Below are 16473 nucleotides of genomic sequence, written 5' to 3' on the forward strand. Positions count from 1 at the left end.
GCATAAAGAAGATATTCTCGAATTGTACCATGAACCGATCGCAGTCTTCAATTCCAGCCATGCATGTTGGCGGTGACGATGACATATCTAAAACACTATCTCCCTTGTCCACATTTAGTGCTTTCCAGTTCCAGCAACTCTGAGATGTCTGCATCATATGATGATGGAGCTCCTTTGTCCTTCATTGATCATAAAGGAGGCAAAAATCCCACCACACTCCCCATTTCGACGTTGAACCACCACTCAGATATAACACCACCACTACGAGGCCACAACTACACTCCAACAATTATATAAACAACCAAAAGCCCATTTTCAAAGAACCTCATTTAACCAAAAAGGACTTGCATTTCAATTTGATTTAATCCAAAATTCTAGGATTTTGAACCACCAAAACAATAACAATCTGATGACGTTATAACGATATTTCGATGATACTCCCTCTTTTATGATTTAGAACCAACACAACCACAACAACAATTGAATGACGTCCCAACAATACTCCCCCTTTTATGATTTTGAACTAGACTCCAATGGTACACTTTTCTAGTTTTGAACCTACACACCACAATAATTCATTCAAGGACCCTCTCCTTTTTCACCCACAACCACCACAACCAAATTTTAAATTGGCAAAATGAATAATTGAGAGGAGAAGAAGATGTATGGACCTAAGAGGTGGAGCAATCGGAAGCATACCGAGCTACTTCCATGGTGTCCTAGGCTCTCAAATTTGATTAGTCAAGGCAGAGCAATCGCAAGAATGGATCTGAAAATAGATCTGAGAGTGTCGTTAGGTGTCGTTAGGAATGAAGGGAATACGGACTTTTCATAGGCAAATTTGACAAAATGAACAATTTTTGAAAAGTGGGATCAAAGTGCAACCGTTGTCCACAAATAAATTATTGATGCTAAAAGCCCTTTTTTTTAGTACTTACCATGAGTTTAACGTCGAAGTTGAATTTAATGTAACGATTAGTGGTTGCTCAATTTAAGCCGTAAATCAATTTTAACAATAATATATATGTTGATATTGAATGTATATAAATACTCAAGAAAAATCGGTGGATACTTGTAAACTTCTTAGAACCCCAAAAACTTAAAGATATTTTTGTTAGAAAGCTTATTGTTATCTTCTTGTTGTCCGACATTTGTATGTATCTCCAAAATTTTCGATCAATGGTTGGTAAGCTTACTACAAGTGCTTGGACAATGGAGGGGTCCAGATTGAGACTGGCCGCCCTTGTTTTGCTGGCCTCATAAACTTATATGATTGCTAAGTACTCATACATGTTTAGCTATATATTATTTGTTACAAAATTAATTTAATTCTTGCCAAGAAAAATTGGTTAGAACTAACATGTTATGGAATTATATTAATGTAATGTATTGGAGATATAGACCCTACCTTAAACCTTTAGAATCCAGAACATGTTGTCTCACCAAATCTATACAATATAAATGGGGGTTGTTTGCTTATTTGCTTTGATTTATTTATTTAAGTAGTTTCTCTTTTGGGGACTACCTTTTATCAAAATAGAAATATGTTAACTTAGAGCTTGTTTGGAAGTGCTTCAAAAATAACAAAAAACAATTTTCGTGAAAATGTTTCTGAAACTAATCTTTAGAGCACTTTCAGTGTAGGAAGGCTCCATGGGCAATATGCAACTCAATTCTCTTAAATGAACAGTAATTGTTTGCAATGGACAGTAACTACCCAAGTGCATCTTTACCCCTCAACTAAATAGCCCAAGCAATTCGTACTAAAATATTAGCATTTTTTTTATTTTATAAAATAATAAAAGATAACTTTATTTTTAATTTCGGATAATATAAAAGATTGGTTGAAGTATTTGAAAGTATTGAAATGTAGTGTAAAGTGGAAGAACATGGTTAGGTATTTATAGAAAAAATTATAATTTAAAAAAAAATATTTTCAGTTATTTTTTTTTATAATTTTTAATAATTTCCATAATTTTTTTTAATAATTTAAATTGCGGTTGATGTCATCCTTACGTCACACAGGCAGGGCGCTGGGCTAGGCAATTGCTGTCTGACTTCTCCATCGGGCTCGCATTGAGAGTGGGCTGGAGTGTTTTGGGGAAGGGGAGAATGGATTAGGTTCCCTATCCCCAAGGCAATAAGCAATGGTGGAGTTGCTCTTAGTAAAAATTCAAGTGGATCATGGAAAAGCACTTTAAGTGCTTCATGCAAGTGGAACCCAAAATCAATTTCACCATAAGCGTTTTCAGTCATTTTAATAGCACTTCTAAACAAGTTTTTAGGTGTGAAAGTTGTCATTTATGAAAGACAAATTTGATATATCTAGCTTATAAATGAAAAAGAATACTACTAGACATAGAGGTGGCAAATCAACTCATTAAGTTGTTAATAGGTACCTATTAAGACCTGTTTGATTTGATATCACCATGATATAGAGGTGCGATTAGTAGTTGTGAAGATGGTGTAAGGTAAAAGCAAACTAAATACGTTTTAATGGGTACTCATGAACAACTCAATAAGTCGATTTGTCATCTCTAACTAGATGGTAATCCTAGTGACATATTTGGCTATGTCAGCTGCTTTTAAGATAGTTAATTTTACATTATTTTAGGATGATTTTGAAAAATAGAACCCAAAAAACACATTAATGTAGTAGTATGACATTAATATAAATGTGTGACTGTTTATCTTTCTTCTTATGGAGGTGCACGTCAAAAAATATACCCAAAAAAAGCGATGAGATTCATGGGTATGCGATGAAGTGGGTAGGAATAGGATAAGAGAAGATGATGACAAGGAGGGAAAAGACACCTCGGATCCACTTGCCTTGACCCGTAACCATCAACAAGTTGTAGGTTGGGTGACAGATGGAATTGGTTATTGATCAAACTCATCAATCATATGCATCTTCATGTTACATGACTTACATTATTGCATCAAGGACCAATGTAATAGTAATTTTAGTCTTTTGAATGCAACTTAGATAATTAAGTGAGATTAGCTCCTCAACGAATATCGCAACTTTGATTTTAAACAAGAGGAATTTCTCTTTTATCCCTACGCTCGTATAATAAATAGAAGATGTGCAACATGTCTATATAAGAACGATTTAATACAAAAGAGGCTCAAGATAAATGAGGATATATACGACTTTAATGAGGAACTTTCAAAGTTCCATGAACTTAAACTCATACCTCATTACAAAATTTGAGTGTGGATCAAATTTGACAAATTCCATAATTATATTCGTTCATAGGCTTAAAGTTTTTAATCGAAGATTAAGCCAATAGTGCTTCACCTATGGCAAGTATATAAACTCTTAGTGGGTGAAACGATCGGTCATGGCTTGTCAGAGATAGCATAAGGGTCATCTTTCACGAGGTACTCCGTTTGTAGGGCATCATGCATATGGCTCCTAATGAAGATAATGGCGAATGCTTTGTCAATTTTGTTTGTATTATTAGCTTTCATTGTAGCTCTCAAGTTCTTAAGAGTTAGATGGAGCTTCACATTTTACACCCACTTGAGAAGGCGATCAAAACGACATGTCGTTCAGTCTTGATTTTGGATGAGCATCTCAGCGTGGCTCAGTGTAAGGGTTTCAATCCCTCTTTTTCATACTTTTCCACACACAATTTATTTAAGCAACCCAATTTCAAATCACAATAATCCATTGCAAACATAACAAGATATATAATTCGAAATTGAAAATAGGGTTCATGTTTCATGGTATGGCTAACATGCATAAAAGCTTATGCAACTTTGACAAAGATAAACTATAGAAAATACTTGGATGGTGATTGCTTAAACACTGTTTTAGAGTGATACTTTCCTTCGAGGCATGCTTCAAGCTGATAACATATTGAAAGAAAATTTAGAAACTAAGGGCAGAATAAGGACGACAAAAGAGAGGAAGAGAACTTAGTTACCTGTAATTGCTTATTTTTCCTTGCAATTTTACACAATCACACTTTTAAAGTAATATTAACTACAACAAGATTCTAGTTTTGGGATTTGCAAGATTTAAGTACTCTATTCATAATGAACAAGGAAATGCACCCATGAGATGGACATCATATGTCCACCATATACTTTTATAAATTCATAGCATTCATATAAAAAAAATACAAAATAAAATAAAAAATAAGAAAAAAAACTATAAAAAGCAAAAAAGAATCACATGCCAAACAAGGACTACACGTTGCATCTCTCAATTTTAGCCATTTTCCAGAGACAAAACAGAGAGAGAGTCAAATATACAAAGGAAAGAAGAAAGCGGCAGAAAAAGGGGGAGAGAGAGAGAGAGAGAGAGAGACAGAGAGAGGAGAGAGACAGACAGAGACACAACAAAGACATCGCTGTCCAAAAGCTAAGCTGAGCTCATCAGCTCAGCCTCTCACGCCTTAGTTAACTCCTGTTCCGTCTCTCCCACACTCATACTCCAACCCCCATTCCTCGGAACCCACTCAAACTCCACTCCCCTTCTCTGCATTTTCGGGGCTCCGAGCCCCGATTCCCAGGTACCCATTTTTGCAAACGAGTCTGAAAGCAGTTCCAGGTCGCAAATTCGCTTACTTTTTGAAGTAATATTTTGTGGGTTTTTGTTTTCAGGAGAAGATTGAGAATGTACTCTGCTATCCATTCTCTGCCGTTGGATGGGCATGGAGACTTTGGTGGGTCGTTGGATGGTACCAACCTGCCTGGTGATGCTTGCTTGGTTCTGACTACGGATCCAAAGCCCCGGCTGCGGTGGACGGCGGAGCTCCATGAGAGGTTTGTGGATGCTGTGACTCAACTTGGTGGCCCTGACAGTGAGTATTGGCTTCTTTACTTTCTTGTAATTGAAATTCTTGGTTTTTTATGGGCATAATAATTTTTTTATATAAATTATATTGGTTTGTTGAAAGCTTTATGTGTTAATATTGGTTGTGTAACCTTGAAGCTTTATACTGTGAATTCTGGGTGTTTAATGTTGGTCCGAATTGTCATTTATTATTGGGTTATTGTGTTTTTGTGGTGCTTTTAATTTGTTTCATTGATTGTGTGGTCTTTATTTTGTTAAAGGAGAGAGATTTTGTTGGAATATTCTACGTTTGCTTGAAAATTTACTTCCTTTCCATTGACTATGTTTCGGTTACGCTGGTTGGATGATTTTGATGAGTTTTATGTCATTGCTGAGTTGGAGTGATTCCGTCTTTGTTGGGAATCATTTTTTTTTTTTTTTTCATATTCACCGAGGTTATGTATCATTCAAATCATTCTTAGATTGATCACTATAGTCATTGTATTCATGATTTTCAGTAATCCGTCATCTTGCTTGGTGCGTCATGGTATTTAATGAGCTTTCCTAATGAATTTGGGATGACAAATGACATAGATTACACAGTGGTAATGTCCACTTAAGAAAAGAGAGGAGAGAGAAAGTACACAAAAAGTTAAGTGGTTGGGAAACTTTCTTCATGATAACAAGTACAAGGAACTCTCAACCTATAAATCTTGAACTCAATCCCAGTACAACCAAGCTCTCAATTTTCTCCCACTCCCTCGTTGCTTCCTAATATCTTGCAAACTGTTAGGCGCACTTAAGGGCCTTGATGTGGACTTAGAGAAATACCTTAAACTAATTAGGTGCAGGAAAACTTACTTAAGGAGCAAGAAACTTCCTTTATGTGTCTTAGTCAATATAGTCTCTCTAGGAGATCCTAATGGGAAACTAAACCCAAACATTACCTTGAGTCATATTCTAACAAATCTCCACTTTGACTAAATCTCCAACTGCCACTCCATACACCTATCAGGAGTATGACTTTAGCACACCTTTCTTGCACCCTTATTATATGAGCATGTCCACCACTTCTATCTCGAACAATGAAGTAATACCATCCTTAGTTGCTTCTTATCTCCACCTCGGTCGGAGCTTTCTCATTCTTGCTTCCAATAGCACCTTACTTATTTTCTATAACACCATCATAGATTCATAATGTTTGCAGAAGTTCAACTTTTCACTCAACTGCCTTGCAACTTACTAATCTACACGTCTATTATCCAATTGCTTAATTTTTTAATTAATTAGGTTCTGATAGTGTTTTGGTATAGAGTTCTAAGAACATTAATTAGGTCCTCGAGATTCTTAAAAATTCATGGAAGTGCAGTGTTTTTATTCCAATGTTTAGAACATTGAGAATAAACTACTCGGATTTTTTCTAGTATATCTTGCTCTCAGCTGCGTTATGATTTTGAAAGGTGGCGATCACCATTCCTACTAAACCTCCCACCTGTATATCTGCTTCTTCCTCTACTCCAATTAGACTTGGAATCTGATTTCACCAGAAGACAACTTCAATATGGAAAACTGGTATGGTGCTTTTTATAATCAGTTTTCAAGAGAGATATTGCCACCTCATTCACAGTCCACACGTCTTTCCCAACTAAGAGGGTTGTCACAAATGTCTCTTTTGACTAAGGCATAGATGGACCAAACTTTTACTGTTTATTAAATATCTGAGTTCAGCTTATATTCAGGCTTTTCATTCTTGTTGCTCAATTTGAGTTAGGTCAATCTGTATAGCCTTGAGTCCATTTCATCCAATTTATGTTTCATATTGGTTTCGTCATTGTTTAGTCAGAAGCTATGTGTCCTGGGGTTGCTTGCTTTTTTATTATACTGTTTTTAAACGCTTTCAATTGCAGAAGCAACACCTAAGACCATTATGAGAACAATGGGAGTCAAAGGCCTTACCCTTTATCACTTGAAATCTCATCTTCAGGTTTGTTTTTCTTTCCCCATTATCTAATTTGTGGTGAGCTAGAGCTGAAATTGTAGAGAGAGAGAGAGAGAGGGAGGGGAGATGAAGGAGGAGGGAGGGAGGGAACTTGTAATTTAGACATAAAGGGCCAATTAACTGATTAGTATAGCCTCTGTACTTCTTACCCTAACAAACCTTTTTTTTTTTTTTTGTAATCTTACATAAATACCGTTTTCAAATTTTCTTTGTTGTATTGATGATCTATGATTGCAGAAATATCGATTGGGGAAGCTATCGTGCAAAGATTCAGCTGAAAACTCCAAGGATGGTATTGACCTCAAACACTTTAAAATATATAAGAGCTGGATCATTGTATTATTAAGTACCCTATACTGTTTCTGTGCCTTTTTTATGATCCCATATTAAAGTGCAGGAAAATCACAAATGCTACCTGAAACTATCCAACATAATGAGCCCATTTTCAATTTTCATTTCGTACATTTTCTGCAAGTTGTTTCAATACATTCAGTGCAAAAATTTTGCTATTTTCAGCAGGTTGTGGCCATTCGCTTTCATTTCCCTTTTCTCTCTTGGCATCTCACATCTCTTTTCTCTTTTCTATTGTGTGGTCTGATGCATTGTGACCTTTTGAAGGCAAGAAAATTATAAATCATTTGTTATAAACTGCACGGGCCACCACTTTTTCATTTGCTTGGAGTGCTGTGCTATCATTATAAATCTCTGAATAATCAAATTCATAACTGTGAACCATGACATCTGCTGGTGAAAGACGTGTTTGTACTACCCATTCTGATTGCAAAAGTTCTTGGTGATAAGCTGTTGCATTTGGACTTATTAGTTACATAAGAATATGTAGGGGTTGCAGCCTCTTGTATTGCTGAAAGCCAGGACACTGGTTCATCCTCGGCTGTCTCATCAAGAGTGATTGCGCAAGATTTGAATGAGTATTTGAACTTTCACTTATTACTCTTTCACAAATTACTTCTACTATCTATATATGTCCATGTAATTGTTGCTTTTCATTTTTGAAACAGTGGCTACCAGGTTACTGAGGCTTTGCGAGTACAAATGGAAGTCCAACGGAGACTGCATGAGCAGCTGGAGGTTAGTCTCTTTTGTGTCTTGTTTAACTACTAATTTGCAGCTTACAGGGTTTTCATTACCTTGAACAATTGTATAGTTCTTTTACGGCATGCACAGACCACATCAACTTGTAAATATAACCACAGGTCAGAACTCAGGAGCTCCTGGCGAGAAAATGTAGTTTCTGTATTTCTCAATAATGAAATAATGATTACACCGTGGTTTATATGCTGAGAGCTCCCCTCCATATTTTTTTAATACTTAATTTGTATCCTACTATTTAATCTTTCATTAATTACCATCAAAAAGTAGGAAGGGTATATATGGAAGATTGGATACCAATTGAGTATTAAAAAATAGGAAGGGGTGTGGGAAAAGTAGTTAAGGGTGTGTGAAAATCACAACCCCTAACTAAACTATGAAACAGAAAAATACAATTAGAAAGCTGTACAATAGATGAACTAATGACTAAGCGCCAGCTGACAGAGTTGACTTGGAATGTACATTCGTCTCTTTAGAAAATAGCCTTTTTTTGTAAAAAAAAAAAAAAACAATATTTCAGATTGCCTTGATGGTTTTACGGTTTTACCTGTATGCTTACGAGATAAATCCATTTGCTACCTTGACCTAAAACACTCTTTGACCCCCCAGTATAATTATATATTCTTGTTTACCTCACCCCCAACCACCCCCCCCCCCCTCAAGCACTATGCTAAATTCATTGTGATTATTAAGTGGCAATTTCTAATGGTTATATTGTATGCAGGTGCAGCGTCGTCTTCAACTTCGAATTGAAGCACAGAGCAAGTATCTTCAGTCTATACTTGAGAAAGCTTGTGAGGCTCTGAACGACCAGGCTGCCTCAGCCGCTGGGGTTGAAGCTGCTAAGGAGGAACTCTCTGAACTAGCTATTAGGGTTTCCAATGACTGTGAAGGGATAGTCCCACTTGATTCCGCAAAAATCCCTTCATTGTCGGAAATTGCTGCCGCTTTAGAGAACAGAGATGTCTCCAATGTAATGGCTCGCCTCGGCAACTGCTCTGTTGATAGCTGCCTGACATCAACCGGAAGCCCTTTTTCGCCAATGGATATGAGTTCACTCGCTGCTGCTATGAAGAAAAGACAAAGACCCTTCTTCGGTAACGGAGACTCGTTGCCTTTGGAAAGCAACATGAGGCAGGAAGTCGAATGGATGATGAGTAACATTGGATGAATAGCAAGACATTCCCCTAGAAAAGAAACCTTCATCATTTAATTTTTCTTGTCTAGCTAATCTAAAATGCACCGTCTTTTGCAAAATGTACCATCAGTGGTCTGTATATTCTTAAAGCAGATTGTTTGCATATGGGCTCTGGGGACACCTTTACTTTTATACATGTGGAATTGCCTCCCGTTTACAGAGAGAGACTTGTATGGCACTTGTACGGTACACCGCTGCAGTGGTGTCCCGGCCCATAGAAGTCAGACTCCCTTTTACATGCTCGACTGGCCCTGGAATGGTTTCGAGTTCTTCTGGATAGGGAGCTACTATCGGGCCATACAAGTCATTCTTCATTTTTTATCAATGCGAACGGGAGTTTCAGCCTTGAAATTTCTTCCAACATTGGGAAAGGAAATATCACCAAATGCATTTGAAGTAAAATAGGGAAATATGGTGTGCTCTGTTTAAGACCAATTAATGAGGACTCTCTACACTCTTCGAACAGAAGAGAGATTGAATGTCGTTGGACAAAATATTTGTTGGTTACGTAAATTACTCTTTTGCTTTAAAGATTGTCAATGGGATAGAGGGAAAATGGTATATCCTTCTAGACCATCATATTAATTTATGTGATCTTATATCGAAAAAAATGAATAAATATTTGAGAAGGAGAGACGTTGGAAGCAAAAATATACTTTGGCCACCAAAATTCAAAAGCCATAATAATTGGCATCTCCACTTTGGCATCCCATTCCTTATTTAAACCCTCTCTCTCTCTCTCTCTCTCTCTCTCTCTCTCTCTCTCTACAGACCTTTGGTGAGTGGTACTTGCTTTGTTGCTACTCTTCTTATTTTCTCTCTGTCTTTGCTTTATCTCCGGAACAAAAACTAAACATGAAGACTTCTTCTCCTTCAGCTGGTGAGTTAGTCTAACTCCCTCTTTCTTTCTTTGCTCTCTTTATATTTGTTATCTGATTATCTTTAAGCTGTCAGGTGTTAATTATCTATATTTTTGGAAGAAAAAACCCAGTAATTGTTTTTCAAAAAGTTGAAGGTGAGCATTGCCAGAAAGTTTCTGGGGTCATTTATGTGTTAATTGGCGACGGTCTTTTGTAGCTTAGTTGGTTAAGAGCGTCCCCATGCACCCGAGTTCGATTTCCCCTTCCCCTAATACTGCTCGAATCAAAGAAGAAAATAATGAGCGATTAAATTGATTGCAGTGGTTAATAAAAACTAGGTTTATATCCTTTTATGCTAGTTAATTTACGCTTCTGTTATGCCTTACATGTGTTGTGTGTGTGTAAGGATTTAGAAGAGGTTAGATTGCAGTCTTGAAACAGAAAAACACGGTTTTGTTCTTCACCGGGTTTGCTCAAATTGAGAACAATCGCTCATTATAATATACAACCGCTCTACAAAACTAAAAAATTACACATTCTTCACATGTAAAAAATTATAGTGAAAGCGGGGAAATTTTGGATGATTGTCCTAAACCCTACAGAATATACATTTTCAGTTTTGTGTGATTACCACTGAGATTGGAAGGAAATACGAAAATCATTTAAGCAATTGATTCTTGACCTCGGCAGAGTAATGTTACAAACATATCCATTGAGCTTTTATGTAATTAAATTTCTCATTATTAACAGTTGGAACAATTAAGCATGAGATATTTTGACAGGATATAGGTTTCGTCGTTCTTGTTGAGCTAAACTTGATTCTTCTTCATGTATTATGTAAAGGCACATCCCATCTCCGCTCTCAGCTCAAGTCTATGTCAAACAAAGTAGGAGGTATGCTGTGTTGTTGTAGTTCACCAAATAAGTATAGCAGGTTGGATGCAAAGCTTGAAAAGAAGATGGTTGAAGTTAAAAGAGGTTACTTGGGCCGTAGTAACTTTAAGTCAATTGACAGCATTATCATGAGGTTCCCCCAGTTCAGGGAGGAACTCAAGAAAATTCGAGATGTGTTTGAACAGTATGGTAAGTTTGGACAAAGTGGATGTACTCTTTGCCCAGATTTTCAGCTTTCGAAGATGTTATTATGGAGGTTCAGTGAAAATTCTCCCTCTTGATCTGTTTGTCTCTTTCTCACAGATGAGGACTCAAATGGAACTATTGACCGTGAAGAACTGAAGAAATGCTTGCAGAAACTGCAACTCCATCTGACAGCGGAGGAGATTGAGGATCTTTTCCATTCATGTGACATGGATGGAAGTGAGGGGATACAATTTAATGAATTCATTGTTCTTCTATGCCTCATCTATCTATTAAAGGAACCTTCATCTTCTCATACGGTATTCACCTAAACTCAATTTTGTTTCTCTGTTTGGAATCAATTTCGTAGCGTCCTATACGTAATGTCTTGGGGATTGTTTCAGATATCCAAGATAAACTCACCACAGCTTGAAGCAACTTTTGACACCGTAGTTGAAGTATTCTCATTTCTGGATAAAAATGGCGATGGGAAACTGAACAAGACAGACATGGTGAAGGCATTGAACGAGGCTTCTCCTTTGGAGAAATCCCCTGCACATGTCACCAGGACTCGATTCAGTATAATTTCTTTTGCTTTCTATGAATAAACTATTTCTTCGACATGGATCTAAGGTTCTCATAATTCCTTTTTTTCTTCACTGTTGATTGTTGCAGAAGAAATGGATTGGGACAAAAATGGGAAGGTCACTTTCAGGGAGTTCCTCTTTGCTTTCATCGATTGGGTTGGAATTGACACAGACGAAGAAATGTCTCCAGTACGAAGTTCAAGCAAGTAGTGTGTAGCTTGTACAGCTTAGAAATGGGTGGAGTAGCTGTTCAGTGAGGTCAGATTGATATATCTGCTTGTATTACTAAAGAATCTTTAATCTGTATAAAACAGTTTCGCTGCTCGGTTAGGTCTTCTGATTTCTTTGAAAGTTTGAGCCATCTTGTGAATCCTGTGCATCTGTATCTGGTTATTTGTATTCTTAGTAAACGAAATTGCAGAAAACTTTGTATCTGTTGATATGGCATTCGATTTGGCAAGACATATATAAATATATATATTTACAGTGCTCGGTTTCTGAGAAAAATACATCCGGAGACATGATCCTCTTTCTTTTGTTACACAAAGTCTAACTTAAAGAATAAAAACTAAATTTCTGTGTACGAGGTAAAAACAAGAGTCAAAATTTCCATTAACAGAACTTTATACACTATCTATTTATCACTCTGTTATGCCGCCCGAGTGACTTTCATTGTATTCCTAGAGCTTGGATACTCCTAATTAATGACAAGGAACAACTATTCATTTGTCTCCAATCTTCGACAATTTCCGCCCTTTTCCCTTCTTGCATGAAGCATTTGTCATCACCATCAAGTATCCTTACAATCTGCCGTATGGTTGGTCTTGATCGAGGATTGGAGCGTGTACAGTCAATTCCTAGCTTAATCAGTCTCATCAGTTCTTTGTGATTGTACGCTCCATTCAACCTGAAGTCTGCCAGCTCCTCGAATGGTCTTCTGCGTGCCTCAAATTCATTGACCCTCTTCACCAGTAGCACCTCAGGCCGCCTGAAGTCAATTGCCAGCTGTCCGGTAACAACCTCAAGCATTACCACCCCGAAGCTATATATATCAGCCATTGGTGTTGCTTCTCCAGATAACATATATTCTGGTGACATGTAACCGAAAATTCCACGAACTGATTTGGTGGCGTTAGTACTTGCATGAGACCCGTGGTCATTTCGTGTCAAGAATTCAGCAAGGGCAAATGAAGTCAGCCTCGGGTTCATGTCTGGATCAAGAATAACAGCCGAGGAGGTAATATTTCTGTGAATCACTTGTTCGTCCCATTCCTCGTGAAGATAAAGAATGGCAGAAGCAAGCGATTTTATAATGTTGTATCTGTGACGCCATCGCAGGATACAATTAACGAATCTATTGTTGTGATGGAAAAGTAGGTTACTCAGAAGGCGATCTGCCAAGTAATCGTAGACAACAAGCATCTCTCCTTGTTCCGTGCACCATCCACGGAGCTGTACCAAGTTTCGGTGGCGGAGCCTTCCTAGGTTCTGAAGTTCATCTGAAAATCGCGCCCGCAGTGCTGGGCATGTTTTCATGCCAAGCCGCTTCACAAGGACATGATGGCGGTTGTTAAGAAAGCCCTGGTAGGCTGTTCCAAAGTCCAGCTCCGCTACCCTCTGAGAGTCTGCGAAATTATTCGTAGCAGATACAATTTCCTTGTAGGATATTTTTTGCGGAGTTTCTACCATGGGAAACGTTGATTTCTTCAGATGGAAGCTTTGAGAAGAGCTGACATCACTGCTTCCGTTTTCAGCACTTGCAAAGAGGGTGTCTCCATTGGCTGTGACATAAGTTGATGCAGTAGATGTGGTTGTGTTGGTGGTGCCAATTGTGTACCTGGTGCAGGTGCTGCTGCCATTGTTCGTGCCAGCACTCGAGGGAGAGGATAAAGAGATGTACAAAGGGTGGCACTGAAACGATGGGAGGCCGGGCAACTTGCCATGAATGTTGCCGGAAAGTGCATCCACAACCCATTTCATGTTTGGTCGCGATTGCGGGCTGTGAAGTGTGCAAAGAAGAGCAACATGAAACAAATGCTCCATATCAGAAAGTTGGTAAGAATCATCTGGAATCCTATTGTCCCCTGCTTGTAAAAGCTTCCCTTCATCAGATAGCCTCCGAATCCAGTCGAGCAATATGATCTGATCATCTGAGCAAGCGAGGTCTACTGCCCGCCTACCTGACACCACCTCAAGCACAACAATCCCAAAGCTGAAAACATCAGATTTTGCAGTAGCCACGCTTCTTTTTTGGAAGCTTTCGGGCGGCAAATACCCAATTGTTCCACCAATTCTCGTGGTCTCTGCCATCCGAAACTGAACATTTTTCATCGATGGCGTCCGTGCTTGGGACTCAAGTTCATGCTCTAGCCACCGTGCCAAGCCAAAGTCACCAAGCCGAGCATTGTAATGGGAATCAAGCATCACGTTACTCGTCTTAACATCCCTATGAATGATCTGAGTCTCCAACTGTTCGTGAAGATAGAAAAGCGCTGCTGCCAAGCCGCTGACTATGTTCGCTCTACGCTGCCAACTGAGACAGACCGACCCCATATTTTCAGGTCTCCTGAAAAGCACGCGATCGAGGCTAAGGTTAGGCATGAAGTCATAAACCAAAAACAGTTGGTTTTCATGAACACACCATCCTCTCAGCCGGACAAGGTTCCTATGACGGAGGTGAGCCACGGCCAATAACTCCGCCGCAAAAGTCTTCTCAAACTGCTCTCCTCTCTCCACCAAGCATTTCACAGCAACCACAGTTCCATCACTCGGTAAAACCGCTCTGTACACTTTCCCGAAACCTCCACTTCCAAGAACTTGATCCTCGCTGAACCCGTTCGAGCCAATATAAAGCTCGGAAAAGCTAAAGATCCTCGGATTGTCTCCTCCGACCTTGTCCTTGAGCTGTATCCCGTCCATGTCTTGAAACGCGCCCGAGTGTTGCTTCCACTGCGCAGCGTCATGGCGACAGAAGTTGATCCATATCAAATCATATACCCTGCATAGTGAATCCTTGATAAGACCACGAATATGACTCGTGCAGCGACGATGTGGTGGATTTTTTTTTATGTCTTCCTTGGTAGGTTTGTGGAGGTTTTGGCGGTCCACCGGCTCCATTTCTTTGTAGTCTTCCGGCAGTATGAAGCAAAGACGATTCAGCTCCATGGTGGCGACGGCGGCGGGTGGCGGAGATTATGGACTAGTTGGGTTTGGACATGAACGACGGTGGAGGAGAGCAAGAAAGATGTTGAGAAACTGGATGAATTGTTGAAGGTAAATAGCATATAACAGTCACCCTCAATGCCTTTGGTTTATCAAAAGGGTTAGGTTGCATGGTTGAATTAAATGCCTATCAACCGCTCAAATTGGAACCTACCTCATATTTTTTTCATGAAAAATGTTCTTTGAATATTTTTTCATAGGAACGATCTTCTACTTTGATTAATTTAAATTGCGAGAAAAAAAATTCGAATTTAAATGGTAAAGAGAATTAACTCTAATTAATATAATTACGGCAGCAATAGCGTCAGCCGAAGGTTCCGAATTTATGATTGTGTAGACACAATTGACGACTATTCTATTTCGCGTGAGAGAGAAAATACAATTCAATTGCAATTTCATGGTCCTTTTGGTTGCCAAACATTTGGTTTCACACTTTGGCCAGTTGGCCTTGTAAGCGCGTGGGGACAACTTTTTACAGGGGTTGGTTGACCCTTACATCTTCACACTAGATAAATTAGCAATAGTTAATTAGTATCTAGAAGATGAGCACACACTCTCTGTGCTGTGAACAATTTCATTCTATTTTTTGTTTTTTATTAAGGAGTGTGATTTTGTCAAAATGTATAAAATTGAAGCCTCTTCAACCGTCCACCTCCTCCCAGATTCTCCGCAAGCGCAACCGCTTCCGTTCGTTCAAATATATGATCATCATTTTCTCAAAAGATACAAAATTACTATTTTGCCCTTATTATGTCAATATTGTGTATCAAAAGTGAGGGCAAAATAGGAAAAAAAGTTGACAATGAGGGTTTTCTTAATAATAGTATAGATTACCAAGACTTTTATGTAAAATTAGTATGGAAAACGCGGAAAGGTGTCTAAAAATAGATCAATAATGTGATCAATGTTGTGAAACACTCAAGTTTATATGAGGCTTGGTGCTCGTTTAAAATTGCTTTTAAAATAACTCAAAAAGCTTTTAAAGAAAATGTTTTTGGATTCTAAAAAAATTTGAGGTTATTCCTACAAGAAGCGCCAATTATCTACTTCTTATAGAAAACACTTCAAGTGTTTTTTTAAGATTCATCTGCATTTATTTATTAAAAATTGGTTCCAAAAATATTGTCACCAAAAACAATTTTGGCCTTCTTTTTTTTAACAAGCAATATTTTCTACACTATGGGGGATGAGGTGGGCTTAGCCTCACAATGTGTTAGCAATAATTTGGTTTAAATTTGTTTTTGGTGATAATCAAATCTAAGATCCCTCACATATAAATAAAAAGAAATACTATTAAACCGTATTACTAAATAGAATAAGCGTGTTACTTAGATTCCATACCTATCAATACCTATCACATCTAGTAGTTACTAGAATTAATCCTATGCAAGGCCTATCATGACATGCATGTCTAGTATGTCCAACCGCACCTTGGTCGGATGGCAGACAATTTACTTACAGATTAAACCACTATGTTAATTTTGTGTACCCACAACCAAGACATAGGGGGAGGTACGTGGATTGCCCGCCTTTCCATTTCTATACTTCCTGTATGCTTTTTTGTTTGCATAGTCACGGTTAAGTCACGTTAATATTTTATATTCCTATTACTTTTTGTTTTATTATTTCTATAA

General features: G+C 38.1%; 3 protein-coding genes across 4 annotated transcripts; 2 read left to right on the forward strand and 1 right to left on the reverse strand.

Moving 5' to 3' along the window:
- Positions 1–4277: 4277 nt before the first annotated feature.
- Positions 4278–9198, forward strand: LOC103963502 (protein PHR1-LIKE 3). Of its 2 annotated transcripts, none has more exons than XM_048579557.1 (7): positions 4278–4523; positions 4615–4814; positions 6694–6770; positions 7023–7077; positions 7618–7714; positions 7805–7874; positions 8620–9198. In XM_048579557.1, exons 2-7 carry the CDS (start codon positions 4628–4630, stop codon positions 9064–9066), a joined length of 933 nt encoding a protein of 310 aa, XP_048435514.1. In that variant the 5' UTR covers positions 4278–4523; positions 4615–4627; the 3' UTR covers positions 9067–9198. The 2 variants fall into 2 exon arrangements, with proteins under 2 accessions (XP_048435514.1, XP_009374598.1); XM_009376323.3 differs by having other exon boundaries at positions 4280–4523; positions 7627–7714.
- A 618-nt stretch (positions 9199–9816) lies between these two features.
- On the forward strand, positions 9817–12103 carry LOC103963501 (probable calcium-binding protein CML22). Its single transcript, XM_009376321.3, has 5 exons — positions 9817–9973; positions 10797–11036; positions 11151–11350; positions 11435–11609; positions 11706–12103. The coding sequence occupies exons 1-5, from the start codon at positions 9949–9951 to the stop codon at positions 11825–11827; spliced, it is 762 nt and encodes a 253-aa protein (XP_009374596.1). The 5' UTR covers positions 9817–9948; the 3' UTR covers positions 11828–12103.
- Positions 12104–12205: 102 nt separating this feature from the next.
- On the reverse strand, positions 12206–15076 carry LOC103963500 (receptor like protein kinase S.2). The gene has a single exon (XM_009376320.3). The coding sequence runs from the start codon at positions 14780–14782 to the stop codon at positions 12287–12289; it is 2496 nt and encodes an 831-aa protein (XP_009374595.1). The 5' UTR covers positions 14783–15076; the 3' UTR covers positions 12206–12286.
- Positions 15077–16473: the final 1397 nt, after the last annotated feature.

Source organism: the organism of the source record quoted next, unplaced genomic scaffold (assembly GCF_019419815.1).
Source record: "Pyrus x bretschneideri cultivar Hongxiangsu unplaced genomic scaffold, Pyrus_bretschneideri_v1 Contig14, whole genome shotgun sequence".
In the NCBI taxonomy this organism is placed as follows: Eukaryota; Viridiplantae; Streptophyta; class Magnoliopsida; order Rosales; family Rosaceae; genus Pyrus; species Pyrus x bretschneideri.

Bases quoted from the DNA above. Each gene is read 5' to 3' on its own strand.
- LOC103963502 (XM_048579557.1), top strand. From the start codon at position 4,628: ATGTACTCTGCTATCCATTCTCTGCCGTTGGATGGGCATGGAGACTTT. The intron at 4,815-6,693 runs GTGAGTATTGGC...TTTCAATTGCAG, and splicing joins TCAACTTGGTGGCCCTGACA to AAGCAACACCTAAGACCATT. The intron at 7,875-8,619 runs GTTAGTCTCTTT...TATTGTATGCAG, and splicing joins GACTGCATGAGCAGCTGGAG to GTGCAGCGTCGTCTTCAACT.
- LOC103963501 (XM_009376321.3), top strand. From the start codon at position 9,949: ATGAAGACTTCTTCTCCTTCAGCTG. The intron at 9,974-10,796 runs GTGAGTTAGTCT...TATTATGTAAAG, and splicing joins GACTTCTTCTCCTTCAGCTG to GCACATCCCATCTCCGCTCT. The intron at 11,037-11,150 runs GTAAGTTTGGAC...TCTTTCTCACAG, and splicing joins AGATGTGTTTGAACAGTATG to ATGAGGACTCAAATGGAACT.
- LOC103963500 (XM_009376320.3), bottom strand. From the start codon at position 14,782: ATGGAGCTGAATCGTCTTTGCTTCATACTGCCGGAAGACTACAAAGAA.